Source organism: Falco punctatus, assembly GCF_963210335.1.
Source record: "Falco punctatus genome assembly, chromosome: 11".
Classification (NCBI taxonomy): Eukaryota; Metazoa; Chordata; class Aves; order Falconiformes; family Falconidae; genus Falco; species Falco punctatus.
The window spans coordinates 6,431,155-6,456,561 of NC_137591.1; the positions used below are offsets into that span (position 1 = coordinate 6,431,155).

Below are 25,407 nucleotides of genomic sequence, written 5' to 3' on the forward strand. Positions count from 1 at the left end.
CTCCAGGCTCTGAACCAGCTGCTGGAGATGGAGGAATGTGGGCGAGGCTGCCCCAGCTCCCCAGCGGGCAGCATCGGGGCTGCTGCAGCGTTTGGGGAGAGATTGGGGCTTTTTGGGTGTTTAGATGGGTAGTTGCAAGTGCCGGGTGGTTGAAACGCTTCCGGGAGCTGCTGCCTGAGACTTGTTCTCTGCCTTTGACTAGTTCAGGCAGGATGCAGCTGGCTGCAACTGTGCAGCTTCTCTCCCTCCTTGCGGGAATGTTCAGCGGGAGCTGCAGGCTCGGGACCATCCTGGAGCTCGGCTGGTCCTGGGGGCTGCTCCCACCCAGCCCTGGCACCCACAGCCACCTCACTGCTGCAATCCCAGGAGCGAGCACGCTGTGGCCACAGGCAAGGGGGGCAACACGTTGGTTGTCTGCTGGGTTTAGGAACCACCCAGAAAAACCATCGTGCCTGCAGAGCCCGTTAGCATATAATTAATGGCAGGGCCACAGCGTGGGGTGTGTTTGCACCCTTTGCCAGCTGCACAGGTGTGCCTCTGGGTTAACACCACAGGCGCCCTTGCGCGGGTTGCGCAGCTGTGCCCCAGTGTGGGTTTTGGTCCAGGCAATCACATCCCTCTGTGCTTTGCAGAAAGTAGTGTGCAAGCATTGTCCCATCATTTGGAAACATGACCCCTGAGGGTAATCAGTGGATGGTGATGAAGACCCCCTGCCCTCCCAGCTCCCTGGGGCCATTCCCACCCATGCTGCCCACCCAGGCCCCACTTGGCTGCCCGGAGCAACAGGCGGTGATGCTGCCTGTTGTGGTTTTATTGCGGGGCATAGAAAAGCCCTTCCCCTTGGTTCTTACTGGGTTACAGGCTAATTTTATTAAACACCGCCATGAGAAACTGCCAAGTTCCCTCCTCTAAACGCCTCCTGAGCCCAACCTTAAGCATAATTGTCTCCCCCATTAGTTTTCATTAAATTAAATGCAGGAGGAGGATCTGAACAACCAGGGGCTCCAGTCTGAGCACAGCGTGTACTTGCTGGCATGATGAGTGCAGCCCGTGGAGTCGGATTTTGCACTGGGGGCAGTTCAGGGGAAGGTAGCGTGGAGTGGCAGAGCCCGATGGCACACCGTGCATCGTCCCCAGGGCAGGCTGGCAGCCCGGTTCTGCCCCAGTGGCTGCAGAGCTCTCCCCTGGGCAGCCAGGCACTGCCGGGCCTTCATCTCTTGAATCCCGCCACTCGGTTCTTGCCTGTTCTGCTTCCTCGCCTGGTGTTCATTAAAAGTTAATGCCTGGCTCTTGGTCTGTGCTGAGGTAATGCCATTCATCTGCTGACGAGCCTTTATAACTTATTGATGCCAACCCAGATGTGCCTGTGTGACCCATTGTCCTGCCCTTGGTCCCACCTCCCTCAGCTGGGCCAATTCCATCAGGTCACACTGGAGGAACGAGTGGGTGAACCGAACCACGTGCAGTGCACTTGGGAAGACCAGTGGGACACCACGCACGTGTGCACGGCTGTCCATAGCAAGGGGCTGCCTGCTTCACGGACCTCACACCGGCATCATGATGGACCAGCCTGAGCGCTCATCCCAGATGCCAAGCTGGGAGCCCTGCTCTGCCCTCAAGTTCCCCTCCTAGACCTCAGAGGAGCTTACTCAGCACAAGGATCAGCTGCTCCTTCTAGCAACACGCGAGTACTGCTGCTCCCCGCACTGCAGGTGAGTTCAGCTGTGCCCTGAGCAAACCAGGGACACGATCTTGCACGCTTGCGCACAATCCCCTCATCTCAAGTGGCTTCATGATGCCTCTTGTAACGTGCTGAAGCCTTATTCCCCTGCTGACTACCCCACGTCTTACTGCTTCTGTCATTTGTCAAAATTGCCTTCATTCTGCCTTCATCCATCTCTCCCTATGCTGATGCTTTCTCTCTGCTCAGTCTTGAAGACAGCAGCACTCCAGCTTCACTTTCTCCTCTTCTACTGCCTGTCCTAACAGAGATGTCTTTGTTGAGAGGTAAAAGCATCTAAAGGGCCTTTGGCTCTTTCCCGTGCAGACCATCTTCACACATTCCCACATCTACTAGAAGCATGCGAGGCATTTCATTTCTCCACCCACCCACCCCCTTCTCCACCGCAGCCACTCTTCTCCCGGGCTTCCTTAGCAAAACCGCTCTGCTCGGGCATGTCAGCAGGGCGGCTGGCTGCCCTGCAGGGTTTCCTCCTTAAGACCAGTAATGACCCAAAGCTGGAAAGGCGAGAGCACGTCAGTAGTCCAAGGGCTGTTGCCTAGGGCTGTTTAGCAGGGTCCATGTGACAAAGCAGAGCCAACAGCTGAGAAACACCTACTGGCACAGTCTCCACAGAGTGCAAGTATTAAAATATATTCCTAAATAACTGGGTGCAAAATACAGATCTGAGCAGACGTAAATTGATGAGCTGAATTAGGCATCCCTTGAGAAGGCAGAATTAACATGATTTAGATCAATGCAATGCTTACTAGATTATTTACTTTTCAAGCATTTTCTCCTAACTGTTGAGGGATTTGTTAATTTAACTTACAGCAAATGCATCCCAATTTACTTGGTGAACTGTTGATCTTGAATTTGACTAGTGAAAATCTGTTTTCCGAAACCTGTGGAGTAGAGCTGTCTGATGGGTTGAGACTGCAACGCACAACTGGAGTGTTCATCCAGATGGTCAGAGAAGATCACAAAACACAGACCAGCCTCTGACACAAGACACTGAAGCGAGATGAATTTCTTGGAAATACGCTCTTCTACACCTTAAAATAGCACAGGCTGTCCTATTCCTTCCCATGTGCTGGAGGGTATCAGTGCAGAACTGCAAAACATTCTACATTTGACTGAAGCTAATTTAGCTTTCATTTTACAAAAAGCACACTAATCCCCCCCCATCTTAAAAAGAATACACTTCCTGCTCAGTTAACTCTGTGTGGCAGGAAGAAATTCTTCCTTTGTATTTTTAGCAGCAAATACCAGCTACCAGGCACCAAGGTTTCACGCTACATTCTACAACACTTTCCCAAAATGGCTAGGTCTCTTCATCCCCAATTGGGGGATGAAAGAACTGCAGTTCTATAGATCCAACAAAGCAATCTCACCGATTAAGCGCTTTGGGAACTAAGCGCAGGGCAGCACGACACATCCCAAAGCAGCCAGGAGTAAAACAAAGTAAAAGCCAGGCAGAATGAAAAAGGCTCGTGTCTCAGGCTCTCCCCTTGAAGCTTTGTAAGTCTCTTCCACATACACTGCATTCAGAACTACTCAAAGCAACCTCGGAAAATAGGCTTGAGTCTAGCTCTGTGCAAAAGCACACCGAGAGCAGAACCTGCGCAGAGGAATAATGACTGGCTTATGTTCTTTCTAGGCAACGGTGGAAGAGTGCAGGAGGATGCATTTGATGACACTCTCTAACCTGAATCCAGAGGTAAGCCCCTAAAATGAAAGAGTTTCTTCATGCACAATTTGGTTTAAAAAAAAAACAAAACCAACCAACCACACAACTTTACTTTCAGTAACAATATAATTTATTTTTGAAAGTAAATTAATCCACCTTTAATTATGTGATGGTTCTGGCAAAGAGAAGCAGCAGGTACAGTTGGTGAAGTATTTTCATTTGAGCTGAATTTCACACAGCTCCATGCAGATACAGTGCCAGAAACTTCTTGAATGTGTCTGGCTGAAAGCCATATATTCCAGCGGGCTTCTGCAGAGAAAAAGACATGGATGCTCAGTTTGCAGTGAAGTGATTAATGTAGACAAACAACGGCTTTAAATATGCTTAAACAAGACTTCAGACGCGGTAGCTTCCAAATTGTGCTCTCCCTCCCCAGATGGGTGTGTGCGCGGGTACTTCCACCGGTATATATAAACCTCAGCCGGCAGAAACCCTTTGCCCATCAAACTGAAGACGCCCTCCCAGCGTTACCGGGGCTGACAGCACTGTGCTCTATTTACTCCACAGCAAAGCTGACAGTTGCATGTAAGCACTTCCTTCATCAGAGCACGAGCTGATTTTAAACAAGCATATCATGAGACGGTAGATTACAGATGGGGCTATCTTCATGCCGGAGTTCATATTAAACCTGGCATGCGGTTTGCATGCTACGTGGTACATCGGCACAACAAACGCTCCCTGTCAGGAACACCTGCTTAAGTAAGAATGAGGCCAGTGCCTGTGTCGGGTCCCTTCAGCTGGTTTAAAACCTGAGCTGCAGCTCTACGGCAGCTCTCAAACCTCCAGCAGAGGTGAAAGGGCAGCATTTCCAGCACCATTTCCCAAATTCTGCTTACCACAACAACTCTCTTCTTGACTTCTGGGATACACTGGGCTTTTTCATACAGATTCTGATCAGAGTCAATCCAGACTAGATTTTTTATACCATCATTAGAGACAAGGTCTGTTGTATTTAACTGGAACACCATGAACTGGAATTGCTGGCCATCTGTGCCAATGCTTTGCACCACTACTGGCTGCTCCAAAACCTTGGGATCATTCTAGGAAAGAAGGTGGAGGGGGGGAAAATGTTTAAAAAGGCAGCTACTACAGAAATTGTATGAGTACTTGCTGATTCTGCATCTTCTACTCGGTTTAAAGCCAAGATTTTAATAAACGTATTGTTACCTTGCCCAGAAAATTACTCTAGTCAAACAAGTTTTGAATGTAGATTTTGTATTTTAATTAAAATTCTTCCTTCAGCCAGCAATGAAGAATCAATTTACATACTGAACTGTGGGATGGGTTAAGAGTTTTACAGTTGAACTTGCTCCCCAGTTCCTACCCATTACCACTCCAGTGCATGTCACATCACGAACACACTCATTGCTGAGTGACGGTTTTCTGGATCAGCAGACATCAGTAACCATACCTGAAGGTTAGAGTTAGACCTCTGGACCGGGAAGCTCAGATCTGAAAACTACTGTAACATGCCACAGCAAGGGAACTTCACGACTCTTTCCACTAGCTGCAGCACTAGAGAAAGAACAAAGGCCGAGCAAGTCAGCAGCAGCCTCCAATACGTACCCCGTACAGCACCTTAGCCTTTGCCAGCGCATTGCCAAAAGCAAACATCAGCATTTTAGCACGAAGTTGTTCTGGTCTGAACCTGTTAGTACGAATGTTGGCCGATTCCAGGAAGAACAGAGTGTGAGGATGAGGGTACGGATAACCATCTCTAAAACCTAAACGGCAGATAATCATGTCAGAAATCGCTCAGTGAGAGACTGCACAACCCATGTTTTCTCCCATACCTTCAGGAACAGTTAAAAGTAATTTGCTGGGATTTAAGTTCTCCTCCACAGTCCTGCTTCGGCCACAACATACTCACTCGCCACAGGTCTGGCGTGCTTGCACTGCAGACCCTGTGCCCGGCTCCTCTGTCCCCTCATTCCCATACGCTCGCTACCCACACAGGTGTCTCACAGAAGGGGAAGGACTCCAGGTTAACCTGAACACTTAAGTCTGACAGAAAATTATTATCTATGGCGAGATTTACCCGTATCGTTGAGCTCTTTGTACACATGCACTTCCTGAAGATCAATTGTAGGAGAGATGGGATAAAAAGTCTCAAGAACATGTTCTGCAGTGGCCACTATCTCCTCCTTGGAGGCTACTGGTGGTATTGGGGTCATAGAGTTCATAAGTATTCCATTCAGGCCACGGACCTGAAGGAGAGTGGATCCTGGGGAGGGAAATTAGGCTACAATCAAACACTGCTGAAATAAGATCAGGGAAAGACATATGTTTCCTTTTGGGCAGCAGCATTCTAGCAAGTCATTGTCCTGCAAGGCTCGCTCTCTTCCTCTCACCTTCAAACTCATCTTAAATAGTAGCTCAGCTGCAGGTTCTTCTTCTAAAATACCAATGTTAATTACTGATGTTAGTTTCTTAACTAAATATACTCAGAAAAAGAACAGTACAGATTTTGGACATAAAAAACCCAAACCAATCAGTTCTAAGACACCGGTTCTCTTCTCCCACCATCTTGTCGATATTGTTTAACACCCTAATAATGTCCTCGGGGCAAGTATCCTACCATCATCCAAGGCTGCCCATGCTTACAGCACTGCTTTAAACTGGAAGAATTACTTGGTTCCAGAAATTGTTTCATTTGCTCTAAGTCCTCAGCCTTAAAGCTAGCAGCTTTGTTACCCCTCATATTAATGAAAACAGATAAACCCTTCCACCACAGAAGCAACTAACCTCTTTCCCACATAGCTGCTACCTTGTAGTTTCTAGCCAACATTCTTTTAGTTAGAGAAGGGTACTTCGCAGACATTAACCGACATAAATGCACCAAGTCTTCAAACAGTACTGGGCTTTAAAATGAGGAGAGAAAAAAAAACAAGTTTAATAAAAACCACAATCATAATGGCGGGCAGATGCTTCTGGAACATGAATGCTCTGATGTTACTGTATGCAAAACATACAATAGCATAATGTTTCCAAACGGTTAACACAGATTTTGGATTAATATCCCACACACCAATCCTTTTCCAAGTTGGCAGAGGTAATGCTTACCATTAGTTATTTAAAAAACTGTCATTCCACATCAGTTAGAAGTAGACCTCAAGCTGAAACAGACTGCGGCCTGTGAGGAGCTTTAACGAAGAGTATGTGTTTACATTGGTCCTAGTATCAATATTCAGAACTGGGGCTTGGTTTTTTGTGTTCCTGTTGTTTGCTTTACAAGTTGACAACCTGATACAAAGCCTGCAGCAGTTGAATCTCTCAACAATAGACTTAAGTATGAATTTTCTTTGCAGTGCTAAAATCCCTGGCTCTTAAGTCACCTGCTTGACGACTGGCTTATCCTAAAGCCATAACCACGCAGCAGAATGGTCTTCCCTGTGACTGAGGACTTACCAATACTCCTCTCTCCTGGGAGCAACTTCTGTCGTGTGCCAGAGCCGTGCGTGTGAGACTGCACGCTTTACCCCCTCCTCATAGTCCTCCAGCTGGTGAGCCGGGTTGTCAAGGATGCTCAGCACCGATGGTGGCAAACCTTCCACCAGCTTCGTCTTGGTGAGCCACTGCGCTTGCCGCACCCCTTGAAACAAAACCCAAGAGCAGAGGTGTTAGGGAGCCCGGGGGGCAGCGGGCTGGCAGGGCCCTTAGGCGGGGCAGGCCCTTCCCCGGCCGGGTTTATGGGCTGTGTGAGGAGAAGCCCTGGCTGGCGGAGGAGGGCAGGTGCTTGCACAGGCCGCGCCGGGGCAGGGGGCCCGGGCCGGGGCCGGCCGGCCGGTACCTTCCAGCAGGCGGGCGCGCTGGTGGCAGATGTAGCAGCTGCGCTCCTTGTAGAGCGGCATGTCCTCGTAGCGCGGCCCCCGCGAGTGCCAGCGGTCATGCCAGCCGCGGTCCCAGCGTGGGAAGCGCGGCCGGGCCAGGCCGGGCATGAAGTGCTGCCGCCCCGCGTACGTGACAGCGTCCAGCTCCACCTGCTCCCGCACCGGCCGCCGCTCCACCCGCTGGGCCAGCACCTCCGGCGGCGGCCCGCGGGTGGTCCAGGGCGTGCGCGGCAGCGGCCCGCGGTGGCGGCGCGGCGCGGCACGGGTGAGGATGCCGCGGGTGAGGGCGCCGCGGCCCCGCGCCGCCGCCGCCACCCGCCTCAGCACCACGAGCCCCGCCGCCATCCTACCGCCGCTTCAGCGCCCGCCCGCCGCCATCTTGGCGCGCGCGGCACGGCGGGAGCGCTGCGGGGTAGCTTACGCCTCCCTGCCCCCTCCCCTCCCGGGTGACTGACGGCGACGGCGACCAATGGCGGGTCGGCACCCCGCCGTCAGGGAGGGTCGGCAAATTGCTCGGCGGCGGTGTCTTGCGGGGCGGGGCGGGGCGGGGCGGCGGGTGAAGGGCAGGTGCCATGTTGGTAAATCAGGAGGCGGGCGGGGAAAGCAGCTCCGCTCCCGCAGGGGTGGGGGTAGTTGAGAGACCGGCCCTTGGCGGGCGGCTGAGGGGTCGCCGGCCGCTGTGTGGGGCTGGGCCCGCGTACGCACAGCACAGTGAGCGCTCGAAACTCCGTGAGTGTGGCCAGCCCCGAGCCGGGGGGGCCGGGGGTCCCTCTGTGTCGCCTGCGGAGGAGCTGAGGGGGCTCGGGGCCCGGAGCCGGGGCCGCCTATCCCCTGGCTCCCCCACTGTGGAAGGCCGGGCCGCCGCCTCCTGGTTCCCTTCTCCCCCTGCCGCGGTTAGAACACGCTTGTGTTGCGGGGGTTGAAGGTCAGTTAATTAATTCACCTTGAAAATGAAGCTGCTCTAAGTGCTAAGTGTTCTCTTCCTCAGCTTTGTCACCCGTGGCTTGTAATTTCCTCTGAACCGCCTTTTGTGCAACCGCGTGGGGAACAGCGTTAAGCCTGGCGTAGGAATAGCAAAGCCCACCAGAAGTGTGTGTCGTGATGGGGGTTTGGGGGCTGTTCGGTAGGTACAACTCAAAAGGAAGGGGTGTAAAGGATAAAAATGGCACTGCTGGTGTTTCATGCCCTCTTTTGTGTGTCTGTGTTTAAAGCCAGACTCAAATCCCCTCATAACAGGAGCGTGTGTTTGCCTGCGACCTCACCACGTTTGCCTCTAGGCTCGGCTCTGAAGCCCACCTTGAGCTCGCCGCCCTCCCTCCATTTTAAAGCTGTGCTCTGTCAGGCCGCGTCTCCGTTGGGTTCTGTTACTCCTTCTCACGGGCCGAGCAGCAGATTTATAAGATGTTTCTGCTCCGCGTGACCAAGCTGCGCTTTTGTAGGAAATCACCGCAGCAGAACAAGCAGCATGAGGGTGCGCCTGCTGCTGCTGCTGGAGGTGGCTTTGGCTGGGCAGCCTGCCTGAGATTGGGCTGGGGTCTGCTGTGGAGCTCTGGGCTGCGACGTCTGGCATTCCTGTGCCAGGCAACGCAGAGGCATTGAGCACTTGAGCAAAAATGGAGTGTTGGAGGCACCAGATCTGCTCACGGGTTTTCGGTTTTTCCCAGTTCCCAGAGATACACATGCAAGATGCTTGAGAGAGATTTTCTTAGTCCTTCCCCAAATAATGCTCAGCTGATGAGCACGTGCTGCTCTTCATTGTGCTGTTTTTGATGCGAGGCTTATGTTTTGCAGACAATGAGTGGAAATGAGCACGACTGGCTGGCTCTCAAACCCCAGGAACCTTCTCCATCCCAGTGCTGCGGCAGCGGCTGCAAACCCTGCATCTATGATGTATATGAGAAGGAGCTTGCACAATGGGAGAGGGCCAAAGCAAAGCAAGACAAAAGCCTTCTCATGGAAAAGAAGGAGCAGGTCAATTTATCTTTATCGCATCCTAGAGCCTGTGCTTTGATCGTACTTGTTAGCGTGTGGGGTTGTGGTGATGGGCGAGGGAAGCAGCAATAGATTAAAGCGGTGCCTTAAGAGAAGGCTGTAAACGCAATTCCCCAAACTGCCTTCGCAGCCACCCTCCCCCTTGCCCGCTCTCTCCCTGCTGTAATGTGATTTTCCAAGTGTCGAGTTCGCCCTGGTGTCGCATTACAGCCCTGGGTATGCAGCTTCTCCTTGCCTGGGGTACCCCAGCCAGCCTCTCTGGAAAATGGGAATAGGTGAAAGGTACAAAGAATCACAATTTTCTCTGACAGTTTCCTTGGAGAAGCTCTGTTTTCCTGACCTTTTTCAGGTTTTTTCCTGATTGTTAGACTCTTATGCTGAGGATGAAAAAAGCTGCATTGTGCATGGTGGAGTAGTTGTCTTCAGAGCATAATTTTTAAGCTTGTCAGTGCCCTTTTACATAGGATTAACTATGCCGGGTCAAGCAAAAATGATCGGTGTTGAAACAGCTAACAATATTTCCTATTCACAGTGGTCATCAGTAGGTTTGAAAGTTGCCCCCAAAGCAGCGCTCAGCTCTTTTAGGAGCATTATCTCTGTTTGTTTCTAAACGTGAGAAGATGATTGCAATAGGATGACCTTGTTCTGAGGTGTAAAAATTGTAATTTCAAAAGGGGAGCAAGGGGGGAAATGCAGGATCCCAAAGTGTGTGCCGCGGAACGATAATGAATCAGCAGAGAGCTGAAATTTGCGCTGGGCCTCAGCATTTAATACACGTTCTTCTGGAGTCCTGAGTATCTCTGGCACTAAATGAGCACACACGTTTGCTTCCAAAGAAAAATGAAATAATAAAAGGCACCATCTAACCAAGTAATTATTTATTGTTGTTCTTGCAGAGCAATAATTCAGAACTGAATCCAGATACATTTACTGCATTCAGCATAAGCTCGGTGGAGCAGCTAACAGAGGACACCTACCAGTACAAATTTGAATTACCGGGAAATAGCAGTCTGCGATTGAGTTTAGGACAACATATCGTGTTAAGGTATTGTTCTCTGTGCTAGTTAAACAGTCTGCATTATGTAACCTAATACGTAGGTTTTCGTCAATAGACAAAGGCTTCATACCAGGCAAATCATAATTTCTATACCTCCGCAGTGACACAGATGAAAGAACTTGTGAGCTTGCTAGCTCTACTAATTTTATGGTAAAAGCCATTCCAAAGCTGTATTTTTATTCAGCATTATCCTTGCGTCGGTGGGTCAGAAAGAACTAGGTGTGATTAAGAAAATCCATTTGCAGAAAGAAAGACTCAAAGAATAGATGCTACAACAGATGATTTACTCCAGCATGTTGGAATGAAGACAATGAGCTGCACTTACCCCAGTGCTTGATATTTTATGCCCTGTATTTTGGGGTAACTCAGCCCTGGGGGTGTAGCCCCGAGTGTCCAGGCATTTCCTGACTGATTTCTGGCAAAACAACCCTCCTGTGTAGTTTATTGCTTGCCCAAAACAGGCCACTTGGGAAAAGTTTATGTCTCTGTCAGCCATCTGTGGTGATCATTGCCACATAGAAAAAGTCATGTTATGATGCCATTGATCTGTATCTGTTGACGTTATTTGTACGTTAACAGCTGATGTATACGGCTGGCTGGCTACTGAAAATACACGCTTCTCCCTTCAGCCATCTCTCATAATGCAGCAGAGGAAAAGGTTCGGTCACTTCAATCAATTACCATAGTCAGTAGTAAAGAGTGGGGTGGATGTATGCTATGGAGAGAGAAGACTTACAGGAAAATACAGTGTATATTGACAAAACCTCAGGTCAAGGCTGTGTCCTAGCTTTCATTATTTAATTAGGAGATGCTGTCTGAACACAGAAACAGGAAGTAGATCCCAGCCCAAAAGGGGTAGCAAACTTAATTGTGAAAGCATTTTCTCTCCCCTTTGCCACTCTTGTGTGTTGGCCGTTTCTCACAAAACAGCTCAAACATCCTTCTAGGGGTGTGTCCAAGAGCTGAATCGTGGTACAGCTGGGGCCACCACCAGGAAAACAAAAGGTGCATTTAGCCTTTATGTTCCCTCTGGATTTTTACCTCTGGAAGGGAAATGTTTTGCATCTGTGCACAGGCTGGGCCACTGGGAAGAGACCTGCTGCCTCCCTCATCTCCCCAGAGAACTGCAGAAGCTTGGTAATACCCGTCAATGACCCAAGTCACAGTGGGTTCCTGTATTTCTCTTCTCAGAGGAGTGGTGAATGGTTTGGAGGTCCAGCGAGCCTATACTCCGATTAGGAATGCAGAAGGTTACTTTGAAGTTTTAATGAAAGTAAGTAAGCCTGTACAGTATGGATTAGAGTCTAAGGTGCCAGGGACTGTTTTCTTCTGGAACCAGGCACGCTGTCAGCACTTCAAGTGAGACTCTCTCAAATCCCTCATGGACTGTTCCCGTGTTGTTTTGAAGCAGTTGTGCTTTGCTGATAAAAATTGTAGTTTTCCCCACAAAACTGAAAGCAGAGGAAAGTGACACACAAACAAGTGCTTTGTGGCATAAGCCCTCCCTGTTAAGCGCTTGGGAGAGCCTCTTGGGAGCCCAGCAGTCATCAGTGCAGAAAGAGGTGCCCATTCAACTTCCCTGATTTCATTTTGTCTTTTCAGTCTCTTTGAAGTCTCACCCAGTTGTCAGCCCAGTTGAAGCACTGATTTTGGGAAGTCTTTGCCCAACCCTTACCCTCCCCCCCTGTATTTTACTTCAAGAATGCACCTCAGAAAAAAAAGCCAGTTTAGTTAAAAATGTTGATATACGCTAGGCAGCTGTTTCTGGTTTGTGGGCAGGGGTCTGGAGCTGCCTGAGTCTGAGAGGGTCCCCATGGCAGAGAGGTGACCCACAGGCACAGGCTGCATTTCTTGGGGTGACAGAGTCCCATTTTGTATGGATGTTCTGGCCTTTCTGGAGGCCGCCACAAAATACTGGTTGAATTCAAAAGAGTTTTATAGGAGAACTTGACTAGAAATTTGTCTGAAGAAAGTCTGCAAGGCCCTCATAAGTGATTACTTTGGTGAATATCGATTTGAAGAAAATTTTTCCGATACTGCGTTAGTATGACACTAGTGATGCCTCAGGGCAGACACAGACTTCAGTATAGGTGTGAAATTCAGAGGGCTGGGTATCCCAGGTGGCTTGCAGAGAATGACTGCTTGTCATCCACCTGTCTTCCAGGATTTCACATTTTTGGGGTTTATTATGCATTATATGTTCAAACACAAATGCTGTTCTTTAGAAAAGCGTACAGCTTCTATAGGACACCTGTGGGAGGGTCATTTCACCATTCTTGTGGCAATTGGTGTGTGGTAGGGGAGAGAAATGCTGCATTTGAGTTGTGTTAATAGGATACATTCACAGGATGCCTGTGAAATTTCACGTATACTTGCTTATTACTCACAGGTTTTGCATTTCAATAATAATAGTAATGATTGTAATGATACCTTTCCTTTATATAGAACCTTTCATCCCAAAGGGAGCTATAGTTATTCTCTGGCAGTGACAAAAGCGGTTGGTAACACCCAGTGCAAAGCAGCCATTTTTATAACTCACTCTGTAGGTTGTGGTATATTTCACACTATTCAGGCAATTTTGGAAAGTACTGTATTATTATTACTATGCAATCCAAGCACTGTTCAAACCCTTCTGTGTCTTGTTATTATAGCATTGCATTTGTGATACTACAGTTAAGAGTGAGGGAGTTGCCATTTACAGACCGTAACCCTCTTTTTGAGTGATTTTATAATGTTAGGGTTTCTCTCTATGTAAAACTGGGTGTAGAAGTTTTCCCCCAGGAGATAATTATTTTTTTCTTTTTATTTAGAAAAATTCATTTTAAACCCACTCAATCACTTCTCACTTCAATTTTTGGAAGTAATTTTGGTCAAAGAAGGATTGTTTTAGTTTCCATTACTTTGGTCCATTGGGAATAGGTAGTAAGTGGGGCTGAATTTTCTGCTTTTGCGTTGGGTTTCTGTATATATTTGAAGAAAGTACGTATAAAATACTGCTCCTTTGATGCAACTGCATACTCTTTGCGTGAGACTTGGTACCTGCCCAGAGCCCTCTGAACATGTTTCTGACAGTAACTCAGAGCCTGGATGTGTGTATGTTACACATTTAGCTTGTGAGTGTAACAACTGGTGCTAATAGTTCTTCATACTTCAGGTATCTTACTTAAGTGCAGTTGTTAGGAGGGGAGGAGCATCTGCACTCTTTATTAGCTGACGTTGCTTGCAAGCATGATCACTCACTTTTTCTTGGCTTCTTTGTGGTTCACCAATTTTGTTTGCCTGCAGTGCAGCTTGGTGGCCAGCCAAGGCACCGGGGTGTGCAGCTGGGCTTCTGTCCAATGCGTGTGCAGAAAATACCCCAAAACACACTTCCTTTGTATGGGTTAGAGTCTTCAAAGGCTTAAATCACATCCCATCTTTTGACCTCTGGTTGTGTTGCTTTTTCTCAGGCTTATCAATGGCATCACCTCTGTGCGGGACCAGCTGTCTGCCACAGCTGTTGGGCTTATCTGCTCTTGCTCTTTGGACTAGCCCTTATTCTCTGGTCAGATCCCATGGTCTGTGGCTATTCTGCTGACGTTTGTTCTCGTTAACCATAAAGTGGTTATACATAGGGGGCTTAGATATACATACAGCACATAGCAACAAGACTGCTTGGATAAGCCCTTCATTTTCCAGCCTCTCCTTGCTTCTCTGTTTCTAGCAAGCACTGACCATTTCTCATCAGTCATGATGAGGTTAGCATTCCTGCAGGCAAAAGCATAGATAATATTGTTTGTGCCTGGTAGAAAGTAAGGCAGCTTTTTGCTAACGTTTTTTTCTTCCATGAGGCCCACATTAGCATATCTTTTTGAAAGTGTGAAGGCATCCCTTAGCATCCAGATGATCTGTTCTGAAAACAAGAGTTTTATAAATGAGAAACCTGACTTTGGGTCACTAATTGTATCAACACAGCATCTGAGAGACTGAAATAAAGCAAGAACTATGCAGTGTTTATATAACTATCAGTAGCCAGAGGGCATTTCCAGACCCCGTACCCAGAGATCTGGAGAACAGTTGAAGGCTTGGACTGTGCTTTGCATGCAAGACACTCTTCTCTGTGTGCTTTGTAAGCAAGAACTCCGATAAGCTTTTTCCAGTTTTGGAAATTCAGACTGCCTAAGAGTGGGTTGTGTTTACATTGTAGTCAAGCTGGAATGGATCCAATATGATTTAATTTAAATGTCTTTGTTTTGGGTATAACTTTGAGTTATTTTTCAAACAGAATGATCTTTCTTTCTTTTTAAATGCATGAAATGTTTTTTTTTGTCCCCTTCTTGTTTTAGATGTAGATAACTTTATAATTGACTTTAAGCTGGGAAACTTTCCAACAGAGTGTAATTATTCTTTTCTTTTGCGCAATGTTTTTTATTAGTGCTATGAAGCTGGGTTAATGTCACAATACATAAAAACGTGGAAAAAAGGAGACATGGTCTTTTGGCGTGGGCCGTTTGGAGGGTTCCCGTATCGACCTAATAAGGTTAGTTCCCTAAGAGACATAGGATGTTTCCACTTGTGGCAGCTAGCTTTGTTTAATACTCTAAAGGGAAGACATCAATCTGATTACTGTTTTCATGATTATTTTAGGTGCTTCCTGGGTTAGTGTACAGTGCTACCACATTAGCAGTCAACTGGAGAAAATACACATTACTGAACTGCAGAATATTTAAGAAGGAAGAGGAGAGGGAAGTAGACAGGAGACTGGAAAATACTAGCAGGGTGCTCTGTTCATCACTTGCATTAGAAGTTCCTGGCGCCTTTAACAAATGGAATGTACTTTGCAGCAGCCATGAGTGTGGATCGGTTTTTGCCTTGTTTGAACCACACTGCTTTTTTGTGACTGAGCACAAGCCTGAAGGGGAGTTGTTGATCTTTTTCTCTCTTGGGTATTCCCTGAACTGTAGCAGCTCCAGTGAGGTGTCACGTCACCCAGCCACTCTGCAAATGTTGATCCCACCTGCTGATACCAGGCTCGCTGCAAAAAAAAGCAGATCCAGTTTCAGGGGAAGGCTTCTCACACATACTAATTTGGTTACTTAATTCTGACCTTTCAAATGAGGAGCAAAATTGAAACACTGGTCATTATGTTTGATCCTAAAGCCTTGTTTTTTTCTCCCCACCCCCCCCCAAAAAAAAAAAAAAAAAGAGAGAGAGAGAAGAAAAAAGGCTGTAAAATCCCAGTGGCCACGCTCCATGCAGAGCAATTGTGTTCTGCTTCCTGAAATACTCTCCCTGCTGTTTTAGGCTACTGTTCCCTTCTCTTCTTAAAAGTTTCCAGATAATCATTTGGGACAAAACATGACTGTCATGCCTAGAAGTGGCTGTCTTCAGGGGCTGTCTGGGTCATCTGTGTACATGCAGTTTGCAAAGCACCTGAACAATCTTTAAAACAACTTGCTGTAGAAGAACTGTTTATTATTTAGGAATTATAACATAGGTCTTGAATATTAGTTTTGTAGTAAATTTTTCTTTTATGTCTTTGCTGGCAGTAGAATGGGACTCAGATTCAGGTAGATCAGATCCATTCACAGTAGCCTCTGAGGGTTTAATAGGGGTTTAAGTCCCAGTTCTGGCACTGCTGAGCTGGCTGCCAGCTGAGGAAAGTGCTAGGAACCGTCTGCCCTCCTACACACAGCACCTTACTGCCTGAACATCCCTGTCACGGGTAGAGTGACTGTCCCCTGATGCAGGTGGGAAGCACTATGTGTTGCTGGTATCTCTTTGAGAAAAGTGAGATAATGCACCGGGAAGATACGTGTATTAGGATGAAAAAGAAACCATTTCCTCCAGAGAACATTCAGGATTGTATTTTGCAGCATCCAAGGTAAACACAGGGAGCATTTCCAGTGGGAGAACAACACACAGTGGGTCAACAGTGCAGCAAAATTGAAACTGAAATATAAATTAATTGAAATCAAGGCTAAAGTTAGGAGAAATTATTATATTTGGGTAAAATCCAGTTTCTTTAGATTTGATATATAAACCCTGGAAATGCTATCTGTAATCTTTTGCAGAAAAATACATTCTGAGATTTGAATTTACCAGCTCATGACCTTCTGATATGTTCTCTCTCAAGGGACACTTTATCAGTGTGGCAGCAAGGAGGAACTGACCATAAGCGCATCCGTCTCCAGTCACCACAGCTCATTTGAAATTCTCTGTTTTGTTGTTAGCATGGAGAACTCCTCATGCTGGCATCTGGTACTGGCCTCGCACCAATGCTTCCCATCCTCCAGTCTATAACAGATGATGAAGAGGATGAAACCTTTGTGACTCTTGTTGGTTGCTTCCGTACCTTTGACAAAATTTATTTGAAACCACTTCTCCAGGATCTGGCTCGATACTGGAACATCAGAATATTTTACGTCCTAAGCCAGGTAAATAAATGGCACGTTCATGTGAGGGCTCTGTGTACTGGATGAGCCTCTGCCTCCTCCGCTTTTCCATGAGCATGATCTTAATTCTTTCACAGTCATCGAGGCTATTTTGTGATCAAGTAGCCGCTGTTCTTAAATCTGCTACATATTCTCACACTGCTACTAGTCTGGAGAATTTCAGGGAAGTGACTGTCGCTGCTTGTCCCTCTTTACCTCCTTGGTAACTGACCTGTTGGGATGGACCTGCTGATTCGTAGTTTCTGTTGATTGCCCCCCACCACTTCAGGTGGTTGTTGCTGCACCTAAACATCTGTTTAGACTCACAGCAAATAAGCTCTTTCTTCTTTCATAATACCAGTGCCTTAATTTGTCCTTACCCTCCGTTCATGGCACATGGCTAGAGCTCTCTTCTTCTGGTATGCTAGCATCAATTCCCCAGCAATTATTTTTCCCAGCTGACCCATTTTAAAACTTTTTAAAGTTGTTTCCTGCTCTGTAAAATTATTTTTTCTGGCAAATCCATGGGATGAGGGCATACCTCTCAGTGGTCTTACGTTTTGAGCAGTCTTTTTCATTTCCATTTGGTCCCAAAGTTGCCTGTGTTCTGCATGGGTTTGGTGGTTGAAAATTATTTCCCTCAGAAATGAGGATTCATTGCAGGCATGATATAGAAAGAATTATTAATGCTAAGGGAATGAATCCCATTGCCTTTTTAGTTTCTCAGATGAATCATTTTATGTATCTCTCATAGTGGATCTGCCTCATACATTATGTTCCACATATGGCCTCGACAAGTTGAGATTGGGTATAGGGAAAAGTACTTGTGACTTAAGCACCCCCTCAGCTGCTCTGTAGGAGTGTAACTGGTAATTGTCTCTGGTGACATAGCTTAAATACCCTTTTCAGGACAGTGCTGTCTCAAGAGCATGAGGAGGTCTTGAAATTCAATCAGTGAAGGGCAAGAAACCTACCTGACCCCTGTCAGTACTGTCTGCCCCACACGTACATCTCTCCCTTTCTTCTTTTAGCAGGTTTGCTGTAGTCCAACGCTGATTCGAGCATCCTCCCTTTTAGGATTATATATCTGTCTCAGTATTTCACTCTGCTGTCTGTCACCACCACATCTGAGGACCCTCTGCTTCTAATTAATAGCAGTAGGGGAGTCCCCACTGGATCTGATGCCATGGGATCTGACATTTCTCATGGGATCAGAGCTGTGTGTGCGGCAGGGCTGGTTTCTTTCAGTTTTGGTCGAGGGAGATGGGACTGAAAGAGACTTGGGGAAGGGGAAAGGCAATAGAGAGGAATAGACCTGGGACTTAGGGCTTGGGAATAGAAAAGGTGCGCTGGGAAGTGGCTCTCAAAGGAGGAGGTTCTGCAGTGTTTGTTAGTGATAGTTACGCTCTGGTTTTGTTCAGTCCCCTCTGAGTGAGTGGCCAGGTCCCATGGCAGGGAAGGATTTGATGTGGGCTTTGGAAGAGGAAGGCAGCTCTCAGGAAGGGTCAGTCCTACCCAGATGGTGTCACAAGGGTGGAAAAACCTCCTGTGCAGTACTCTGAGGGGAGGAGGGAGATTCGGCTATAAGCAATCGGTTGTCCTCTTTAACTTGGCACACTGCAAACCTTTTGCCTTTTCAGGAAACTTCACTGGAAAAACTTCCTTGGAGCTATCAGGAAAACACATTCACTGGTCGTCTCAATGAAGACTTGATGAAGACGATAATAAATTCCTGTCGAAGAAGACCATTTGTATTAATCTGTGGCTCTTCTGCATTCAGTGAAGATATGAGTAGATACTTGAAGGCTGTGGGAATTGAAGAAAATTCCTGTTTTGTCTTTTAGCAGGATATTCCTGACCTGCGGAACCTTAGGCCAAGGCCTAGACATCCTTGTTTCTCTGCAGACATTGCTCAAAATCAGTCATCTCAATGAGTTCCTTGTGCATATACTTTTTTAGGTCTTTGGATCAACTATTTTCCTCCGGTATGACTTTCACTCTTGAGTGTTTTAAGGAACGGGTGCCATTCCAGAGTGGCTGCCATGTGGTATGCCTCTCATACCTCAGGGAACAGCGTGGTAATTTTAATGGAAGTCTTCACAGAACATTTTGAAAGACATCTCGTAAGGGTACCAAGAAGCATCCAGGTACACAGCTTTGTTGTGTATATGTGTAATATGAAGATAGGTGATGTGCTTCACAGTCCATGTTAGTTGCAGTGGTACTGTGCCCTGTTAGGTGTCTAGAGGAGAGACTTAATCCTCAGGGAGAAGCCTGCCTGGCTGAGGGAATAGCAGAGCACTGGCCCAGCACTCTGAAGTAGCTGGAGTTCATTTTGATTGTGTCATTGTCTTGCTGGGTGGTGCCAGGTGAGTCACTTCAACCTCTCAGTGCCTCAGTTGCCCCATTATACACTAATACAGAGAAGGCGGCACTGATATTCTCTGAAAAGAACCTATGCATAAGGATGGAATTATACATGATGCCCAGTGAGGACTTAGGCAGGCTGTCCTCCTGTCCTAGCACAGCCTGCATTACCTACCCTGGTCCTTAAACCTTGAAATACTGCCTGGGGAGAGAAAGAGCATGTCCTAAAACTGAAAGAAAGCGTCTGGGTTGTAGCTGCTATCTGTCAGGGAGGATGGTTGTTTGCTTTCCATGTCCCCTAAGTGTTGTGTAATAGCCCTGGTTCATTAAATTGAACCTCTTTTCAAATAGACAGCTGTTTCTTTTTGTCACAGGAGTCTCGCAGGTGCCCAAGGGGGGTTCCCTAAGCACACAAGAACACCACCTGAGGAGTGAAAGCTTCACAGGGCTTTGCTGGCGTGCTCCCCGGTGGGGCAGAGCCAAAGACCTGCCCTGGGATAGCACCCAGCCTAGGCACCCCAGCCCCTTCTTCCCCTTTCAGTCCAAGGTGGTGCTGCCTTTCCTCAGAGGTATCTGTTGTCCACTCTTTCACCTTCTTAGAAGACTGTGTTTACTAACTACACCTGCAAAAATGAAGCCTTTCTGCACACCTGTTTTTCTGTTCATGCCCAGCTGTGACAGATGATGTTATGCCTCATTTTTTATCTGTATCAAATGGTACACCTTGCACAAAGGAGATGTAGTTTAAGAGTTGCTCAACATAAGCAGTGTGCACTAAAATGATGACTCTGATTCACGTGCCGGGAGGCAGCGTAGGTTCCCCTCGCATCAGTGAGATTTATCTCCAGTTACCAAATGCCTGGACTTAATCCAGTGTGGTCTCAGCCTTTATCAGGGCAAGGGCTGACACGAAAGCCATCTTCATAACCCAGAATAGGGTTCTGGCTTTTAATGCAGAGACATCTAGGGAAGTTGTGCACAGTAGGTCCAAGGCAAGCTCTCAACTCCCATCCAAACTGTGCTTCAGCCACTATAAGCCACTGTGTAGTGGAGGTGCTTCTGCATGGCATGGGGCTTGTTTTACACAAGGAGTTTCTTTCTCGGTTGCTCTCACTACTTTGGTCTTAGCTAGGAGCATGGAGAAAATATTTTCCTCAGATAGGTTTTCAGAGTATTACTTACTTTCATACCTCTTGCTTTAAATATTCTGCCTTTCTGAGATTTTGCTTAAAATCCACCCAGACTTTTTGCAAAAGCTCGAGGTAAAACTTCACGCTCGCTTCAGAAAAGCGACGACTTTCTGTGTGAAAGCTGGGACTGTTCCTTTAAATGCAACCCCAATATGTCTGGGTATTTCAGCACATATGGGCCAGGATGGTTAAACCCTACCCAGCTGGTCTGGCCGTTCTGCCGAGAAGCCTCCCGTCTTTGTTCGTGGCTAAAAGGGAGGGTGGTGAGAGACGGAGCAAGCTGTGAATGCTGCGGGTTGCAATCCTGCAAAGGCAGGCTGCAGGCAGAGCGGGAGGAGGTGATGCATGCTGAGCCGGCAGCCCGGCTTGAGGTGCCAGAGGGGATGGGGGTCTTTGTGAGACGTTCTCCATGGGGGAGACTATGTCCCTGGTAGTATGAACTCGAAGGCACCTTTAGACTACCCGTAGGCACTTTGTTCTCGATTTTCTGCCCTTCTCTTCCTTCCCCCTCCTGCCTTTTTGTCATTTCTCAGGCTGGCTGTCGCATGAGTCCCCTCTTCCCAACCTATCCCCATGGGGCGAGCCCCTTTCAGAGGCTTGTGTGGTGCTTCTGCAAAGGCAGGGACATGGGATGGAAAGGCAGGGGTGGTGGCAGGTTCGTAGGGAAATGGTGGTGATGCTGTCAGTTATCAGGGGGATTGAGGAGCTGGATGTGCATGAGCTCCCTGCAGTGGTGGGTGGCCACTGCCGGGCCTGGGCGGGGGCTCGCACCCTGCTGGGGCAGGGGGGGTGCTGGCAGGGTGCTCTGGCTGCCCCCCAGGAAGCCCCCACCACCCATGCGGCACTGTGCTGGGGAGAGGGGCTTCGCTTTGCTTCCTTTCTTCTTCCTCATGTGCAGCCTAAATACCTTCTTAATTTTATCTCATTATTTTCTGCCGAAATAATTCCCATTTCTCCTGGGGACTGTATTTAAACCTTTGATCTTCTCTGAAGTCTCACAGTCCTGATCACATCCTCTCTATTTAAATGAATCAAATGTCTTTTTGACTCATGATTTCTAGATTTGCCCACAGAGGAATAGAGGCAGCTCTGGTACTGCACACCTCAAAATCACCCACCAAGTCGCTGATTAGAGCCAAAGTGCCCTGGGCTGATCCAGAGCACCTCCAGCCAGACTTCTCTGCCTGGCTCTTCAGCCCGCTTCCCTGCTGCATCTCGTCCTCCCCCTGCCTCCCTCTGCCCTCCTGCCCGGCTCTGCTGGCTGACAAGCGGCATTGCCTGGGCTCAGGCCCAGCCAGGGAATGGCCATCCCCAGGTCAGGAGAAGGGTGGGTGTGCCGGCAGTCGCTGGATGCTGTCTCCTGGGAGGGGGGGCACAGCTGCTGTGCTGCACAGCCCCGGCCCCCCGTCTCCTGGGGGTATCGCCAATGCAGAGTGCAGCTGGAGGGTTGGAAAAGAGTGGTCACGTAGGTACTGGTGTCCCAGTCACTGGCTCTGTGCTGCGATGTACCTCAGCGCTGAGGCTGGTGGTGGAAAGGCTGGAGGATGGTTGTTGCTGGAGATGCTGCTCCATCGTGCAGTGATGTCGCCAGGAGGGCTGAGCACTCCTACCTGAGCCAGGACCGTGGTTATGGAAATGTCCCGGAGAGGCCCCTGCACCACGGGCCATGGTGCCAGACCTCCCCTGCCTCTTCGCTGTGGGCTCTGGCCCTGCGTGTGTTTTACAAGGCAGGGGGACAGACCTCCTCTCCAAGCCTGTTAGGGAAGCAGCTAATTAAGCTCAGAAGTGTCCCTGGGAGGTCGGTAGGAAATGCGCCAGCATCACAGCAGTCTCCCAGAGCTTGCACTGGAGCAGGAGCTTTGCACAGTGCCTGGGGACAGGGAGTGCTGCCTTACACCTCCTCGTTTGAATGTGCGCTTACTCCTGGTCTCGTGGGGTGACGTGGTGTCCAGTGCCCCAAGGACAGACACCCCGATGTCCCCCACCTCAGCTGGGCTCAAGATGGAGGGCTACTGGCTGGGATGCCCCAGCAGCCCTCAGCATGGCTCCAGCGAGGCCGGGCAGTGGGGAGAGAGTCTGAACAAATATTATTGTTGTTATTATTACCCATAAATATATGCAGGCACTTAACGACCTTGGCATGGAGCGTTTCCTGGCGATTCATGACCAGTTGGCGTTAATGGTCCTTAGCTGCACCTCGGGCCATCAGCTCCTCCCAGCCCATCATTAATCCACAGGAAATGTCTCAGGCATCGATCCTCATTGCTTAATTAATAAATGCAACTTGTCTCCCTGCCTGAGATTTAGAGATACTTGCTGCTTCTTTCCCTGCTGCCTTGAAGGTGACTTTTAGCACAGGTCCCTCACGCCAGGAGGCCCTTGTGGGTTTTTGTTTCCTGGCATTCATCTGGGTGTGGGCTATGGCAGCAGGAAAACCTTTTCTCTCCTGGGCGGGAGGGAAGGAACTGAACCGCTGCTGGATTTGGGGTTTCTCCAGCTAATGTGGCACAGCACAGGAGCACATCTTTCCCACCGAACGCAAAGGCTCGAGTACCTGCAGCCGAATGCATCCAAGAGCCTGGGCAAGAGGGAGTGTGAGCTGGCATGGAAGAATGTGGTAATTCTCCAAGGCTTTAGCAGGTTCTATAATAGTCAATGTTTTTTGCCCATGAGTCACAATTCATCTCTAATCTTCCTTGGGGGAGGTGGGATTTGCTATCTTTAGTGTTCACGACTGCCGCTTTCCCAGGCTGAGCATCCCACTGAGCCTGGGTGCTTGCTGCAGGGATGCTGACCTGGCAGCCAACGTGGAGACGCCTGTTTCTCTAGCCTTTACCACCGGTTGGCTTTGTGCAGTGGGTGCCGCAGTATAAATCATGTTAATTCCTGAGGTGCTTTTCCACGGTAAGTCTGAAATTCCCATTTTGGTTCGCTGGCTTGCCTGGCAAACTAAATTATTTTCATAGCCCCTTAAGGGCATATTGTCAGCCCAGAGTTACTGCTGTTATACACCATATCTGAAACATTAATATCTCCTCTAAATACAGTGTATTGACAAGGTATCTGGTATAGTGTAAATCCTTGGGACATTTGATCCAGATCATTAAAACTGAGTGAAGGAAGGGAGGAATAGATCAAGTTACCTTGCCGCTCTTAATTCAAACAAGCGATGAATTATTCATTCCGCTATTAATTCTACAGTCCTCCTGCTTTTTATTTATTTCTCTCTTTATGTATTTTTTTCCTCCCAGATAGACAGCTCTGAAAGGATGCTCCGGCACCGGTGAGGGGACATTTGCCTGCCAGAGGATGGGGTGCACAGGGCCGGGCTGCCTGACAGTACTGGTCATGCTGTGCGGGGCTCTTGGGGATGCTGCCGGCAGAGGTAAGAGCCCAGTCCCAGCTCCCAGAGATGACCCTAGGGCCAGATGGGCATCCATGGTCCCCAGAGAGGAGGGGGCTGTTTGTGGGTGCTGCAGTGGCTCTGGGGTGCAAGCAGGTCCCAGCTGTCAGCCCGTGCAGGCAGAGGGGCTCCCTTGGCCTGGGGAAAGGAGCTGGGGTCTGCAGTTGCAGTGTGTGGCAGCAAGTGTGGGACACTGCTTTTGCTTGGTTTTCTGCTTCACCCTTATTTTACTGAAGATTGCAAGTCGGGGTTGTCCTGTTGGGGTGTACAGGTGCTTTGCTGAAGGGTTTGTTAACTTTTGGAGTTGCATATGCCTGTGTAAATATATATACGCACACACAGAGGTATGCACATATATATGTGTGTGTGAATGTATGTTTGTGTATCTGTGTATGTTGCTGTGTACATAATAAACCTGTCACCTGGATAAAACACCTGTGGGGAGCAGGGCAGTGTTAGCACACCACACAGTAATTTGGGGGGTAGGGTGGGTCAGGTCAGCCCGGTAACTCGGCTAATGAGCAATACCCCTCCCAGAAAATGGCAGGGCCTTTCTCACAGAAGGGGCTCATGAGGAGCAAGTAGCCACCTCACTACCTGGTGCTGCCAGTTCACCCCACTGCCTGCACCCCCACCTGGGCTTTCCGGAGCACCCCCAGCCACCCAGCCCTTAATCCATCAGCCCACCTGCACCGTGGGTGCTCGCCCCTCCCGTGGGCTCCCCTCTTGGATATCTATTTCAATAAGATTATTCCTTTAGTACCAGCCTCATATTACTTTATTGCCTATCCTTAGTAATTAGCAAGGCAATTTTAGATCTGGCCAGCTTTGCTGCTTGTAGAAACACACCCACACCCCTTACCCATTTGCTATGGTGCTGCATCACACGCATCCGCAGGGCCCCCCCTCACCGGGAGGTCACCGCAGCAGTGAGTGTGATGAAAAGCAATGTGTGCTGGCTGACTATTGATTTGCAATATACTTGGCCCAGATTGATGGCAGTGAGTGCCCAGCCTTGTTTGGGAACCCACACGTCTCCCGGGGGCTACACAGGGTCTGTGTCCATCCCAGACATGATGTATGTGCCCGCTATATCAGCCTCTTCACCCCAACCCTAATCAGACCCAGGGGCAGGTGGTAGCTGCCCTCCCCCTCCCCCTCCTCCCCCCCCCCCCGGTCTTATTTTATAATAACCATGTCTCAGTATAAAGATTTAATTAGAAAATCGATCCCAACATGCATAACTCATGCACATGAGCCCTTCACCCCTATTTCTCCCAGCTTGAATTCACTGATACCGCCATTACATGGAGGGAGCATCGTTGGTGGGAGGCACAAAGCTGATGGGCTGGGCAGCGGGGGCACTGGTGAGCCTGGAACCTCTGAGCCTTTAAAACTCACTCCCTATTTTCTTTTTCCCAGCAGTAAATAGAAGGGGATGCCATGCTGTCACTGGCAGGACAAGCTCAAGGGCATGGCCGAGCCCTGCTGCAGCCACGCCATGGGCCAGCATGGGAGCGGTGCGGGGAGAAGGGGGTTATGTGTAGGGATGAAAGGTGGTGGGAATGACGTGTGTCCTCCAGGGCGAAGGGGTGGCCAAGCCCAGCAGAGGTCTGCAGGGCGCTGATGGTTCAGTAGTACCAGTGGCGGGATGGAGCAGGTGCTGTGCGCCCCATCTCCATTCT

General features: G+C 48.7%; 3 protein-coding genes across 9 annotated transcripts in view; 2 read left to right on the top strand and 1 right to left on the bottom strand.

Moving 5' to 3' along the window:
* CYB5RL (cytochrome b5 reductase like) lies at nt 1-19,481 on the top strand. Of its 5 annotated transcripts, XM_080406229.1 has the most exons (7): nt 7-3,440; nt 9,092-9,271; nt 10,189-10,337; nt 11,541-11,622; nt 14,764-14,868; nt 16,562-16,765; nt 18,403-19,481. In XM_080406229.1, exons 1-7 carry the CDS (start codon nt 3,405-3,407, stop codon nt 18,604-18,606), a joined length of 960 nt encoding a protein of 319 aa, XP_080262355.1. In that variant the 5' UTR covers nt 7-3,404; the 3' UTR covers nt 18,607-19,481. The 5 variants fall into 5 exon arrangements, with proteins under 5 accessions (XP_080262351.1, XP_080262355.1, XP_080262352.1 ...); XM_080406225.1 differs by lacking the exons at nt 16,562-16,765; nt 18,403-19,481 and adding an exon at nt 14,976-15,510 and having other exon boundaries at nt 1-3,440; XM_080406226.1 differs by lacking the exons at nt 7-3,440; nt 16,562-16,765; nt 18,403-19,481 and adding exons at nt 7,751-7,878; nt 14,976-15,510.
* On the bottom strand, nt 3,518-7,714 carry MRPL37 (mitochondrial ribosomal protein L37). Its single transcript, XM_080406215.1, has 7 exons — nt 7,261-7,714; nt 6,879-7,062; nt 6,216-6,331; nt 5,509-5,694; nt 5,037-5,194; nt 4,307-4,510; nt 3,518-3,719 (listed from the first exon to the last, which is right to left on the bottom strand). The coding sequence occupies exons 1-7, from the start codon at nt 7,643-7,645 to the stop codon at nt 3,642-3,644; spliced, it is 1,311 nt and encodes a 436-aa protein (XP_080262341.1). The 5' UTR covers nt 7,646-7,714; the 3' UTR covers nt 3,518-3,641.
* CDCP2 (CUB domain containing protein 2) overlaps nt 18,800-25,407 on the top strand; it is a 16,433-nt gene continuing 9,825 nt past the window's right edge. Inside the window, exons 1-2 of one of the 3 annotated variants that reach the window (XM_080406213.1) lie at nt 18,800-18,909; nt 23,571-23,704. In XM_080406213.1, coding sequence (XP_080262339.1) covers nt 23,629-23,704 — 76 coding nt within the window. In that variant the 5' untranslated portion in view covers nt 18,800-18,909; nt 23,571-23,628. Of the gene's footprint in view, nt 18,910-19,631; nt 23,705-25,407 lie in introns of those variants that run through there. The other 2 variants (XM_080406212.1, XR_013931005.1) reach the window with 2 other exon arrangements.